The 15,656-nt window shown below is 42.9% G+C and overlaps 1 protein-coding gene across 1 annotated transcript in view; it reads right to left on the reverse strand.

The window, feature by feature from the left end:
* LOC128579344 (uncharacterized) overlaps positions 1 to 12,923 on the reverse strand; it is a 34,845-nt gene extending 21,922 nt beyond the window's left edge. The window contains exons 1-2 of the mRNA XM_053581489.1: positions 12,887 to 12,923; positions 12,437 to 12,718 (exon numbers count right to left, since the gene is read on the reverse strand). Of these exons, the coding sequence (XP_053437464.1) occupies positions 12,437 to 12,718; positions 12,887 to 12,923 (319 nt within the window). The remainder of the gene's footprint in view (positions 1 to 12,436; positions 12,719 to 12,886) is intronic.
* Positions 12,924 to 15,656: the final 2,733 nt, after the last annotated feature.

Raw genomic sequence — 15,656 nt, forward strand, 5'->3', positions numbered from 1 at the left:
TTGGGTGGGGTCGAGCATTTTTGTTAGAGTTGAGTTCCACCTTTAGTGCCTTATGGTCTGAGAAGATACAAGGTAAAATTTCAATTATTTTGTTTCTGTTGATATTTGTTTCATGTCCCAGGATATGATCAATTTTGGAGAATGTTCCATGGGGTGATGAGAAGATTGTATATTCTTTGTCTTTGGAGTGTAGTGTTCTATATGAATCTATCAAGCACAGTTGTTCTAGGGTCTCATTTAAATCTCTTATATCTTTGTTTAATTTCTGTTTAGAGGATCCGTCCAGCTCTGTAAGAGGAGTGTTAAAGTCCCCTGTTATTCTGGTATTATCAGATATCATATTGCTCAGACTGAGTAAGGTCTGTTTCAAGAATCTGGGAGCATTTAAATTGTGTGCATAAATATTTAAAATTGAAATGTCTTCTTGTTGTATTTTCCCTTGACCAATATAAAGTTACCATCTTTGTCTTTTTTGACTTTAGTTGCTTTAAATCCACATGTATCTGAAAATAAGATTGCAACTCCTCTTTTCTTCTGAATTCCATTTGCCTGAAAAATTGTCTTCCAACCCTTGACTCGGAGCTTTAATTTGTCTTTTGAAGCCAGGTGTGTTTCTTGCAGACAGCAAATGGATGGCTTGTGTTTTTTAATCCAGTCAGCCAATCTATGTCTCTTCATTGGGAATTTCAAGCCATTAACATTTCTTGAGATAATTGATAAGTGTGGTAGTATTCTATTCGTCTTATTTTGTGATAGTCCATTGCTTAGTTTTATCTTTTGCATCAGTGTGGAGGTTAGGTTCTGTCCTTTAATTTCTGAGTTCTTATTTTGCTGCTGATCCATTGTGGTGGTCAGTGTGCAGAACAGATTGAAGTATTTCCTGTAGAGCTGGTCTTGTGTTGAATTTCCTCAATGTTTATATATCCGTAAATGATTTGATTTCTCTGTCAATTTTTAAGCTTAGCTTAGCAGGGTAGAGAATTCTGGGCTGGAAATTGTTCTGTTTAAGTAGATTGAAGGTAGGTGACCATTGTCTTCTTGCTTGGAAAGTTTCATTAGAGAAGTCTGTGGTCACTCTGATGGATTTGCCCCTGTAGGTCAACTGTTGCTTACTCCTGGCAGCTTGCAGAATCTTTTCTTTTGTCTTGACTTTGGACAGGTTCATCACAATGTGTCTTGGAGAAGCTCAGTTAGAGTTGAGGCCACCTGCGGTCCGATATCCCTCTGAAAGCAGTGTGTCAGACTCTTTGCTGATATTTGGGAAATTTTCTTTTATAATATTCTCTAGTATGGCTTCCATTCCTCTGGGGCATTCTTCTTCACCTTCTGGGATTCCTATAACTCGTATGTTGGAACGCTTCATAAAGTCCCATAATTCTGATAGTGAACATTCTGCTTTCTCTCTCTTCTTTTCTGCCTCTTTTACTATCTGAGTTATCTCAAGAACTTTGTCTTCTACCTCTGAAATTCTTTCTTCTGCATGGTCTAACCTGTTGCGGATACTTTCCATTGCATCTTTAAGTTCCCTATTCGACTGTTTCAGCTCCTTCAGCTCTGTTATATCCTTTTTATATTCTTCATATCATTCATCTCTTATTTGATTCTGTTTTTGTATTTCCTTTTGGTTATTTTCCACTTTATTAGCAGTTTCCTTCATTGTTTCCATCATTTCTTTCATTGTTTTCAACATGTGTATTCTAAATTCCCTTTCTGTCATTCCTAACATTTGTTTATAGGTGGAATCATCTGCAGAAGCTACGTCATTGTCCCTTGGTGGGGTTGTTCTGGAGTGGTTCTTCATGTTGCCTGGAGTTTTCTGCTGATTCTTCCTCATGAGTGATTTCTTTTATCTGCTTCCTTGCTCTAATTTTCCTTTCACTTCCTCTTTCTCTTTAAGTTCTCGTGCCTGTGGACGTTTTTCCACTGTTTTAGTCCTCCTCTTTAGGTCCAGAAGTCTCTCGCTGACTCCCTGTATCCTCACAGGGGTGATGATAGGCAGATCCCACCAGCCAGAGATGCCTGGAGTCCTATCTCCCCAGACTCACGGTGCCCAGATGCAAGGAAGCTGTTATTCGACTGCCATCTTGCTCCGCCTCCAGTTTGGCTTAATAATTAAAATTCAATAAATCTAATACACTATACATTAACGAAAAAGAAAGGTATATGATAATCTCAAAAGCTGCAGGAAAAGTATTTGATAAAATTCATCTTCCACGCATCATAGAAACTCTTAAAAACTAGTAATAAAATGACATGTCATCAATCACATAGGGCCATCTAAAAAATACCTACAATATATCCTTGGACCTCTGTACTTTTTGGGAAAAGACTGAATGATTTTCTGTAAGAATTGTAGTAATATGAGAGAATGATGGGAAGATGGCGGACTGAAGCCAGCTTTCCACAGAGACTCCCATCCTGAAGGAGAGTTAGGGGATGAAAATTTAATAAGTAACCTGATGGATTCGAGCAACACCAAGTGAAAAAGTTGAAGAACGCACATCAACCCCGCTGAGGAGAGCTGCAACCACAAGGAAACAAACAAAATGTACAAAATCCATCACCAAGTGGACGGAAGTCCCCACTCCCCCACCTGATCAGATTAAGGTCCCCACAAACAAAAGGGCAGAAATCAAAGGCCCTCCCACTACGCTTCACAGGAGAGACCTACTACAAACTGGACATAACTCCCTTACTAGGATGCCTAGGCATTCTCCTGCCAGGCTTAAAACTGTATAAATCTGTAAATATCCTTTGCTGGCAATTCTGAGATCCCAGCACTTCCCTCCACTCTCTCTGAGGTCTGAAAGCCTGTTTCCCAGCATTTCGCATTCTTGGGTGACTCCTAAAGGGGAGAGGACAGTCCCTGAACTGCGGCTGGTCAGCGCTAATTCTGGGGCACGGGAGAGAGGTGAGGACAGTCAGTGGAGGGAGACCCTCACCAGGGCGGCACTTCCCGCAGGCGAGGTGCAGCAGCCCTCCTTGGGCAACAATACAAATAGGCATATAACTGAGTCAAACTCTGTGACCTCACTACCAGCTGCTCTGAGCTCCCTGCTGTTCTGAGCTCCTGGCACAATCCCAGCCCTCGCTGTGTGGTCCGGAGACCTGAGCGCCTGCCATGTGGCCGGGCAGGGAACTGGGGGGAGCGGAGTCTGTTCGCTGCCCAGCGGTTCTGGGCTCCAGCTGCTCCCCCCACCGCACCCCCACTCTGAAACCTGAAGGCTTGAGCTGCAGCGGTACAACTGGGCGAGAGACTGGGAGAAACTGAATTTGCTCGTTGCCAACTGGCTCCCTGCAGCTCTGAGCCCTTGCTGGCTCTAGGCTCCCAGCGCTCCCCCCACCTCACTCTGTGGTCTAGAGACCTGGGCACCTGCCCTATGGCCGGGCAGGGAACTGGGTGGAGCCAAGTCTGTTCGCTGCCCTGCGGATCTGGGCTCCAGCCGCTCCCCCCACCCCACCCTCACTCTGAAGCCTGGAGGCTTGGGCTGCGGCGGTACCGTGGAGCCAAAGATTGGGAGGAATTGAGTGAGCTTGCTGCTGGTGGTTCTGAGCTCCCAGCACCTCACCCCACCCTCACTCTGGGATCTGGAGGCCTGTCAAACTGGAGTCCAGATTCTTGAGGGATTTGTCAGGGCGTGGACAGTGCCCGAACTGTGGCTGGTCAGTCCTGACTCTGGAACACAGGAGTGAGGCTGGGGGAGACCCACATCAGAGCGGCAGTTCCCTGAGGTGGCTGTAGCCATACACCCTGCTTCCCTGGGCAATCAGAGGAGGCCACCCCTGAATATAGGATTTGCCTGAGGTGACTCACAGAACCTGGAAACATCCAGGGTAGGGCCGACTCAGAGAACTGAGACTTCAACCCAGAGTAAGTGCTTCACTGGGGTCAAACAGAATCCAGCTGACAATAAGTCAGAACCACTCAGCCCCACCACACCAGTCAAGGCCCCAGTCTCTCAGGCTACAACACTGAATGGACCCTCAAAAGAACCCTAGGGGAAAAATCAAAGGGAGTAAAACAACCATGGGGTGGAATCAGCGGAAAATCTCCGGTAACATGAATAACCAGAATAGATCAACCCCCCCCAAGGAAAGAAATGGTGGATGTAATTGAAGATCCCATTCATAAACAACTGGCAGACATGTCAGAAATCGAATTCAGAATTTGGATTGCATACAAGATTGATAAAATGGAATTAAGAATCCGAGGAGAAATTCAAAAGTTGTCTCAAGAATTTAACGAATTTAAAGACAAAAACACCAAAGACGGGGGGCGCTTGTGGCTCAGTGAGTGGGGCGCCGGCCCCATATGCTGAGGGTGGCGGGTTCAAACCCAACCCCGGCCAAACTGCAACAAAAAAATAGCCGGGCATTGTGGCGGGCGCCTGTAGTCCCAGCTGCTCGGGAGGCTGAGGCAAGAGAATCGCGTAAGCCCAAGAGTTAGAGGTTGCTGTGAGCCATGTGACGCCATGACACTCTACCCAAGGGCGGTATAGTGAGACTCTGTCTCTACAAAAAAATAAAATAAAATAAAACCACCAAAGACTTAGACACACTGAAGCAAGAACTTGCAGCCCTGAAAGATATGAAAAATACAGTAGAATCCCTTAGTAACAGAATGGACCAAGCAGAAGAAAGGATTTCTGACATTGAAGATAAAGCCTTCGAACACTCCCAAAATCTCAAAGAGGAAGAGAAATGGAGAGCAAATATGGATCATTCTCTTAGAGAGCTCTGGGATAATTCGAAGAAGGCAAATATATAAATAATAGGAGTTCTGGAAAACGATGAAGTGGCCTTGCTGGGCACAGAGGCCCTTCTGCATGAAATTATGAAAGAGAATTTTCCAGACACGCCTAGAGATCCTGAAATTCAGATAGCAGATAGTTTCAGAACTCCAGCACGACTCAACCCCAATAAGTCATCCGCCAGACATATCATAATTAGCTTCACTAAAGTCAACATGAAGGAGAAAACGCTGAAGGTTATCAGGCGAAAGAAAGCCATTACCTACAAAGGTAAGAACATTAGAATGACTGTAGATCTCTCTGCTGAAACTTTTCAAGCCAGAAGAGGGTGGTCATCGACTTTTAATCTCCTAAAGCAAAATAACTTTCAACCCCGGATCTTGTACCCAGCTAAACTGAGTTTCATTCATCTATGATGGAGAAATTAAATACTTTAATGACATTCATATGTTGAAGAAATTTGCCACAACCAAACCAGCTCTTCAGGATATTCTCAGACCTATCCTCCATAATGACCAACCCAGTCCTCTACTACAAATGTAAACTCACTCAGAAACTTTTGATCAAAATCAACTTCTACAATGGTGAAAAGATTAAAATTATCCACTGGAATTTTGAAAAACTCGATACCCAAAATATCACCAAACTTATCATTAATCTCCATTAATGTGAATGGCTGAAACTGTCCTCTAAAGTGACATAGATTAGCTGACTGGATACAAAAACTCAGACGAGATATCTGTTGCTTACAAGACTCACATCTTAACATAAAAGACAAATACAGACTCAGGGTGAAAGGATGGTCATCCATATTTCAGGCAAATGGTAACCAGAAAAAAGCAGGTGTTGCAATTTTATTTGCAGATAGAATAGGCTTTAAACCACCAAAGTAAGGAAGGACAAGAATGGTCACTTCATATTTGTTGAGAGTAATACTCAATATGATGAGATTTCAATTATTAATATCTATGCACCCAATCAGAATGCACCTCAATTCATAAGAGAAACTCTAACAGACATGAGCAACTTGATTTCCTCCAGCTCCATAATAGTCAGAGATTTTAACACTCCTTTGGCAGTGAGGGATCGATCCTCCAACAAAAAGCTGAGTAAAGAAATCTTAGATTTAAACCTAACCATCCAATATTTAGATTTAGCAGACATCTACAGAACATTTCATCCCAACAAAACTGAATACACATCAGCTGATACTTCTCATCAGCTCACGGAACTTACTCCAAAATCAGTCACATCTTAGGTCACAAATCTAACCTCAGTAAATTTAAAGGAATAGAAGTTATTCCATGCATCTTCTCAGACCATCATGGAATAAAACTTGAGCTGAGTAACAACAGGAATCTACATACTCATACAAAAACATGGAAGTTAAATAACCTCATGCTGAATGATAGCTGGGTCAGAGATGAGATCAAGAATGAAATTGGCAAAGTTTTGGAACAAAACGATAATGAAGACACGAACTATCAGAACCTCTGGGACACCGCAAAGGCATTTCTAAGGGGGTAATTTATAGCGCTGCAAGCCTTCCTCAGGAGAATCGAAAGAGAGGAAGTTAACAACTTAATGGGACGTCTCAAGCAACTGGAAAAGGAAGAATACTCCAACCCCAAACCCAGTAAAAGAAAAGAAATAACGAAAATCAGAGCAGAACTAAATGAAATTGAAAAGAAAAGAACAATACAACAGATCAATAAATCAAAAAGCTGGTTTTTTGAAAAGGTCAAAAAAAGAGATAAACCATTGGCCAACCTAATCAGGAAAAAAAGAGTAAAATCTCTAATCTCATCAATCAGAAATAGCAAAGACAAAATAACAACGGACTCCTCAGAAATCCAAAAAATCCTTAATGAATATTACAAGAAACTTTACTCTCAGAAATATGAAAATCTGAAGGAAATGGACCGATACTTGAAGCTCGTCACCTTCCAAGACTTAACCAGAATCAAGTGGAAATGTTGAACAGGCCCGTTTCAAGTTCGGAAATAACATGAACCATACAAAACCTCCCCAAAAAGAAAAGTCTGGGACCAGATGGATTCACATCAGAATTCTACCAAACCTTTAAAGAGGAATTAGTACCTATATTACTCAAACTGTTCCAAAATGTAGAAAAAGAAGGAAGACTCCCCAACACGTTCTATGAAGCAAACATCACCCTGATCCCAAACAGGAAAAGACCCAACAAGAAAAGAAAATTATAGACCAATATCACTAATGAATATAGATGCAAAAATATTCAACAAGATCCTAACAAACAGAATCCAGCAACATATCAAACAAATCATACATCATGATCAAGTTGGCTTTATCCCAGGGTCTCAAGGCTGGTTCAATATACGTAAATCTATAAATGTAATTCAGTACATAAACAAAGTAAAAAACAAAGATCATATGATCCTCTGAATCGATGCAGAAAAAGCTTTGGATAACATCCAACATCCCTTCATGATCAGAACACTTGACAAAATCGGTATAGAAGGGACATTTTTTTTTTTTTTGGCCGGGGCTGGGTTTGAACCCTCCATCTCCGGCATATGGAACCGGCGCCCTACTCCTTGAGCCACAGGTGCCACCCAGAAGGGACATTTCTTAAACTGATAGAGGCCATCTACAGCAAACTGACAGCCAATATCATATTGAACTGAGTTAAATTGGAATCATTTCCACTCAGATCAGGAACCAGACAAGGCTGCCCATTGTCTCCATTGCTTTTTATCATTGTAATGGAAGTTTTAGCCACTGCAATTAGGGAAGAAAAGGCGATCAAGGGCATCCACATAGGGTCAGAAGAAATCAAACTTTCGCTCTTTGCAGATGATATGATTGTATATCTGGAAAACACTAGGGACTCGACTACAAAACTCTTAGAAGTGATCAAGGAATACAGCAACGTCTCAGGTTACAAAATCAACATTCATAAATCAGTAGCCTTTATATATACCAACAATAGTCAAGCTGAAAAAAACAATTAAGGACTCTATCCCATTCACAGTAATGCCAAAGAAGATGAAATATTTGGGAGTTTATCTAACAAAGGATGTGAAAGATCTCTATAAAGAGAACTATGAAACTCTAAGAAAAGAGATAGCTGAGAATGTTAATAAATGGGAAAACATACCATGCTCATGGCTGGGAAGAATCAACATTGTTAAAATGTCCATACTACCCAAAGCAATATATAACTTCAATGCAATCCCTATCAAAGTTCCACTGTCATACTTTAAAGATTTTGAAAAAACAATACTTCGTTTTATATGGAACCAAAACAAAAAAACCTCGAATAGCCAAGACATTACTCAAAAATAAAAACAAAGCAGGAGGAATTACGCTTCCAGTAGATGTCTGGAACAGAATAGAGAACCAAGAGATGAACCCACCTACTTACCATTATTTAATCTTTGACAAGCCAATTAAAAACATCCAGTGGGGAAAAGATTCCCTATTTAACAAATGGTGCCGGGTGAACTGGCTGGCAACCTGTAGAAGACTGAAAGCACTAACCAAGATAGACTCTTACTGGATTAAAGACCTAAACTTAAGACATGAAACTATAAAAATACTAGAAGAGAGTGCAGGGAAAACCCTTGAAGAAATTTGGTTGGGTGAGTTTTTTATGAGAAGGACCCATTGGCGATTGAAGCAGCTTCAAAAATACACTTTTGGGACTTGATCAAACTAAACTGCACAGCCAAGAACACAGTAAGTAAAGCAAGAAAACAGCCCTCAGAATGGGAGAAGATATTTGCTGGTTATGTCTCTGACAAAGGTTTAATAACCAGAATCCACAGAGAACTCAAACGCATTAGTAAGAAAAGAACAAGGAATACCATCACAGGCTAGGCAAGAGACTTGAAAAGAAACTTCTCCGAAGAAGACAGGCGAGCAGCCTTCAGACATATGAAAAAATGCTCATCATCTTTAATCATCACAGAAATGCAAATCAAAACTACTTTGAGATATCATCTAACTCCAGTGAGACTAGCCTATATCACAAAATCTCAAGACCAGAGATGTTGGCGTGGATGTGGAGAAAAGGGAACACTTTTGCACTGCTGGTTGGAATGCAAAAAATACATCCCTTTTGGAAAGATATATGGAGAACACTTAGAGATCTAAAAATAGATCTGCCATTCAATCCTGTAATCCCTCTTCTGGGCATATACCCAGAAACCAAAAACCACATCATAACAAAGATATTTGTACCAGAATCTTTATTGCAGCCCTATTCATAATTGCTAAGTCATGGAAAAAACCCAAGTGCCCATCAATCCTCGAATGGATTAACAAATTGTGGTATATGTACACCATGGAATACTATGCAGCCTTGAAGAAAGATGGAGACTTTACCTCTTTCATGTTTACCTGGATGGAGCTGGAACATATTCTTCTCAGTAAAGTGTCTCAAGAATGGAAGAAAAAGTATCCAATGTATTCACCCCTACTATGAAACTAACTTAGGACCTTCACATGAAAGCTATAACCAAGTTACAACCTAAGAACAGGGGGAAGGGGGAAAACGTGGGAGGGAGGGGGGAAGTGGGTCGAGGGAGGAGGATTGAAAGGATCACACCTGTGGTGTGTCTTACAAGGGTACATGTGAGGCTTGGAAAATGTGGAATGTAAATGTCTTGGAAAAGTAACTAAGAAAATGCCGGGAGGGCTATGTCAACTAATGAGGTGAAAATGTGTCAAATATTCTATGAACCAAGTGTATGGTGCCCCATGATCATATTGATGTACACAGCTATGATTTAATAAAAATAAATAAATAAATAAATAAAAGAATTGTAGTAATATATGTCATAGCTTTTATAATAATGTAAGAAAAAATAAGCATAAAGAATAGAAGGAAATGAAGTGAAATTGTCTTTATTTGATGAAAATATTATTGCAATCATAAAAAATAGAAAGGAATACTTCTATGCTTCTATGGGAAAACTAGTAGAACTAATAAGTAAATATAGTAAAGTTATATAAGAAGTGTAACATTGCAGATTTTATTTAAAAACAATTATCATTCATCACGTTTGGCACACTTTAAATGCCTAGTAATAGATCTTCAAAACCAAAAAGATAGCATGGGCCTCTATGCTGAAAACTACAAATAATTGTTAGAATTAAAACCTAGGGAGGCGCCTGTGGCTCAGAGGGCTAGGGCACCAGCCCCATGTGCCAGAGGTGGCAGGTTCAAACCCAGAACCACCCTGCCCAAAAAAAAAAAAAAAACTGTCAAAAAAAAAGATAATTTTAAATAGATGGAGAGGTAAAATACATTTATAGATTGAAGGAATAAATATTGCAAAGACATTCATTCTCCCTATGAGATCTAAAAATTAAGTTCATGACCTCATCCTAGAAAAAGTGCTACATACCTCGTTGGCGAATATCACTGTGAAGTTCTCCTCTTGGGAATCTGTGCACTGATGCCAGTGCCTACTCCACCCTACAAAGCAATTTTGGAGCTCTTTCTGGAATGGCCATTAGAGCTGACATCCTGTATGTCTTGAATGTCACCAAATGTCTTCCTTTCCATTTTTTTTAATCTTCAGGTAAAGAAAAAAGTCACAGGGAACTATGTCAGGTGAGCAGGGAAGGTGTTAATACAGTTATTTGTTTATTGGATAAAAACTCCCTCGTAGACAGTGCTATATGAACAGGAGCATTGCTGTGATGCAAGAGCCACATCTTTCTCATGCTAAGGTTTTCAGTTCAGATTTTCCAAACTGTAAAAGTGTTCCCTACTCTCTACATCCAGGCCAGCATATGCAGCTTTGAGAGTTTGTGATGTGGGCCATTCTCACGGGGGCACTTAGGTGATATCTCAGGGTGGTTTTGATTTGCATTTCTCTGATGATTAGGGACAATGAGCGGTTTTTCATATGTTTGTTAGCCATTCATCTGTCTTCTTTAGAAAAGGTTTTATTCATGTCTCTTTCCCAGTGGAGTAAGTCTCCCTAAGAATGGATTCACAAGGTGCGGTATATGTATGTCATGGAATATTATTCAGCCATTAAAAAGATGGAAACTTTACATCTTTTGTATTAACGTGGATGGAGGTGGAATACATTCTTAGTAAAGCATCACAAGAATGGAGAAGCAAGAATCCAATGTACTCAATTCTAAAGTGAAGGCACAGATGAGGTAATACAAGGGGAGGAATAGGGGAATGAGGGAGCAAGGAGAGGGTACGAGGGAAGACTGTGGGGTCATGGTGTATGGCATACCTCTTGGGGGTGGGCTAAAATTATAAGAGAAACTTTACCTAACAAATGCAATCAGTGTACGTTTATATCCTCAATGAATACCAAACAATAATAAAAAAAAAAAAAGATTTTCCTAACTGTTTCTCTATTGGTCTTTACTTGGTCTGCTGTGCTTCTCACAGTCAGCTACCAATTTTGATGTACAATGCAACGGATTTTTGCAGTCTTTTCATCATTAGTTCTGCTTGTTACTGGCCACCCTACACTCTCTTCATCAGAGACACTTTTTCTTCCTTCTGAAAAATGTTTAATCCGAGCACTGTGCCATGGAGACATTACAACCACTACAAGGCGAGAAATGTGTACAAACCTGTCCGAGCCACAAATATCAGATCCCAGTTCTAGAAAACTGTAGTCAGAAGGAAGATTCCTTAAAGCCAACACTGACAGAAATCTGGAATCTACATTTCTTTTTGTATTACTCTAGCTCTCTTTCTAAGGGAAAAAAAAAACTATTTTAAGCAAAAGAGTATGTGGGGTAAACTGTGCTCCTGGTAAGATTACTCATTCTGTAGAAGAGGAATTTCCGAACTGACAGTTCTGAGGGGGTCCCGGTGAGGATCAAAGTTATGCATAAGTATGGGGCGGCGCCTATGGCTCAGTCGGTAAGGCGCCAGCCCCATATACCGAGGGTGGCGGGTTCAAACTTGGCCTGGGCCAAACTGCAACCAAAAAATAGCCAGGCGTTGTGGTGGGTGCCTGTAGTCCCAGCTACTTGGGAGGCTAAGGCAAGAGAATCGCTTAAGCCCAGGAGTTGGAGGTTGCTGTGAGCGGTGTGAGGCCACGGCACTCTACCAAGGGCCATAAAGTGAGACTCTGTCTCTACAAAAAAAAAAAACAAAAAAGTTATACATAAGTAAAGAAGTTCCAGACACACACAAATACCAAGGGAGGAGAATGTCTCCCCGCAGTACCCAAAATCTGAGCATGTGGAGTGAGTGGCCGAGTGTATGGATTTCGAGGAGTAAATAAATAACTCTGCTAAGAGTACATGCCAGGGAAGGTGGCCTGAACTTCCCAGAAGGCTCCGCCAGGGAAACACGGAAGGCGCCAGGAGAGGCACAAGGTCAAGTCCTGGTTGAGAATAGACTGAGCAGGAAGCCGCTGGGTAATAGAAGGGGTGTGTCAGGGCCCTGAGAGGCCTGGGAAGCAGCCCCGCCACGGCCCCCCCACCTCCTTTGCCGGCCTTGGACTGAGTGCCAGGGCCTGCCTCTGGCAAACGCTTCATTTCCCTTCCGTCTGGGCCCGCGCAGGCCCCCACATTCGGGGCTTCAGCTTTTGGACACAGCACCACCTGCCTCTGTTTCAGGTCCCCCCGCCCCCGCTTCGGCTTGGCGCCCTGGGACTCCTTCCCTCCAGGGCCTTCAGCCTGGCCCCCTGCCTCCCACCCGCTTCTTTTACCTGCTCCAGGAGCGGGCGCGGGGCGTCCAAGCCCGGGCGTGTCGTCGAGCGCACAACGCGGCGCCGCGGGTACACAACCTTTCCCGTCGCCACTGTTGTCTCCTGCGTGGCGCAGGACTGGCGAGTAGCTGCCGCCACTGGAGGAGACGCGCAGCAAGCACGCCTGGCGGGGAGACTCTGCCACTCTCCGGCTGGCCGTGGGGAGAACATCCTCACAGGAGCCAGCAGGTAGAAGGCAGGTGGGCGGCCGAGTGGGGAGGGGTCTCGAGTTGCAGGCAACGGCTGCCACAAGTCGCCCAGGTAGATGGCCGCCCTCCGCCTCCCCCTCGCCCGCCAGCCGCGCACCACGACCTCTTGTTCGTCTTCAAGCTCTGCCAGGGTGAATTGGCCCGCCCAGAGGGGCGACCCGGGCGACCCGAGCCCGCGGGCAGTCCCACGTCTCCCACTCACCCAGAGGAGCGAGTCCTGGCCTGGCGTACTGCGGCATCGGCCCCTCTACCCCAAAGGCCCGACCAAAAGACTGTCATATCTCCCCCCTTGCGGATCAGAGGGGTCACGAGAGGAGCACACCTCTTTGCTCGATTCTTAGGGAAAGCAAGAGCTGTTTCGCGCTAGTGAACGTTAGCAACAGGGGACCCTGAATTTCTGCCAAAATAAGCGGGACAGTCCATCGCAGCTGTTTCTAGCCCTAGTCACTCTTCCCATCCCAAAATCAAAACAAACACAAGGTCGTACTCGCTGGCTGAGGCGAGGGAGGAAATAAGAGCTGGCGCAGGCCCGCCAGCTCGCAGGGTCCCGGCTGCAAGTTGGGAGCGGACGGCCTCGCTGGAGCTGTTGTCCCCGGTGGCCGAGGGGAGGGCCCGCGTCCTCGCGCGCTGCACTTCCCGCGGGGGCCTTGCAGATGCGCGGCGCGCTGCCCCTCTGCGCGCTCCGGCGGGTGACTTGGCGTGGCCACCTCGCAGCCAGGCGGGCGGGGAGACAAAGGGGCGGCGGCAGATGGAGACTGCCTAGTCCCTACGCGCGCTGCCTGACGTGCGGGCTGAACATGCTGGTTGAAGCACAAAAATGTGTGCGCGTTTGCATGTAGAGCTGCTGGCCTTTGCCCCCAGAGCTGGGGCTTGAATTTTCAGCTGCCAACAGAAAGCAACGGTTTCCTCTTCCCTTTTGCGACATTCCACCAAACTTGCTCCATTCTCCGCCCCCTCCAAACTTTGTTCTGCCAGGTTTATTTGTTCTGTGTTCTGACGTGAAATGTTCAGCGTTTTCTGTGTACACAAATGTTTCACTCTTGCTTTCAAGGGGAGAAAGGTTCCTGGTGAAACGTGTAATGGTGTTGCCTCTATTTGTTTCCTTCGTCTGTAATTACTTTCGCAATTACTTTTTACTCTACTTTCAGTGTTTTTTCATAAACTAGAGAAACAAAATAGCTTCATAACAAAATGGTCCTTTGCATCAAAGACACAGTTCATTTGTCAGTGTTGTTAAAAAAAAAAAGAAAGTTTAATCCATTTGTACACTGCCATTTTCTTTATGGCATTATCCCCATAAATTTGGAATGACATGTCCCTGATTTTACCTCCACTCTTGTTCCAAGTGCACTGAGAAATTTATGAATGTTTGTTGCTGTAATTCGAGTCACAACATTATCATGAGAGCACACAAAAACATGCAACCATAATAAACACTACTCAGCTAGACACTGCCAAATGTCGGTGAGAACACAGCCATACAACACTGACATATCCAAGTTAGGAAACTTTACCAAGTTGTTTTTACAGTGCTGTCAATGTAAGCACATGGTGGCAAGTTTACGAATATAATTGCCAGACCATATGGACACACGGCAAGGCCTATCAAATTTTAGCAAAATATTCTGAAACAAATACAGACAAGTAAATCTGAAGTTTGTATGGAAATATCCAAAAGGATCAACAAACAGCATTATCCAATAGAAATATACTGTGAGTGACATAAAAATTTAAATTTTCTGGAAGCCACGTTATAAAACTAAACCATGAAATTAATTTTAATAATACATTGTATGTAACCCAATATTTAAAATATTATCATTTGAATTAACAGGTGTTCCATATTATAAAATTATTAATGAAATATTTTATGCTTTTCTTTATACTTACACCGCATCTTGATTTGTTGTATTTCAAGTGCTCGTAGCCACACTGTGCAGATGGCTACCCAGCTGGACAGCACAGGTCTCAAGTACACAAATCAGTTTTGAAGGAAAAGGAGAGGAGAAGAAAGAGAACAAGAAAGGGAATGACGAGGAGATGGAGAAAGAGAACAGGAAGGAACAGGAGAAGGAGAACAGGAAGAAAAAGAATGAATGTTAAGGCTTTAAACCTTTCCTTTCTAAGAGTGGTCCTTGCACAAGGAGAGGCAGATAAATTGGAAGAGAATTAAGATTCCAAAAATACAGAAATGTCCCACATGGATCCGTCAAGGGACTTTTAACAAAAATGATAAGTCAATTCAGCGGGAAAGGACAATGTTTTATAACAAATGGTTCTGGAACAAGATACTTACAATTTGAAGAAATAAAAGCCTCAACTTCTACTTTTCTATGCAAGAATTCTTTTGAGATGTAAGACTGCCAGATGTAGACTCGGAGCCATAAAGCTTTCTAAAGGAAACGGAAGACTGTCATCCTGACTCGGAATAGGCCGACATTGCTTGGGCAGGAGACAAAGCAGTAAAGACAGAGGAGGGATGGATAAATTAGACTTTGTCAACATGAAAATAAGCATTGAAATAAAACATACGCTGTTTTGAAAATAAGAAGGCAAACCAAGGACTGGGAATAAATAGTCTCAACATGTTGATGCAACAAGGGATTTGGTGACACTGAGAGGAACAGAAAAAACAGGAGGGAGTAAGTTCTTTCTTTCTCCTCAGCCTTTCTGTCTCCCTGCAGCAATTTCTGCTCAGAGCTCCCAAGACAGAGAAAGCTGGCAAAGGAGAAATACCGGCTCAGTGTCCACCCACCAACCGGACACAGAGGGTCTGAAGCTGTGAGACGAGGGCTTCTACATGTATCCAGCACAGATAAAATTATGGTGCACCCTACATGGGGCAGCAGCTTAGAGTCAATGAAGAAAAGCTGTTTATAACTATATGCTGTCTTGTAATATTGCATTATTAACTGTATGTAATTCCATTACCATTTTCTCCTAGAGGATATACACATAATCATTTTCTTTTT

Source organism: Nycticebus coucang, unplaced genomic scaffold (genome assembly GCF_027406575.1).
Source record: "Nycticebus coucang isolate mNycCou1 unplaced genomic scaffold, mNycCou1.pri scaffold_46, whole genome shotgun sequence".
NCBI lineage: Eukaryota > Metazoa > Chordata > Mammalia > Primates > Lorisidae > Nycticebus > Nycticebus coucang.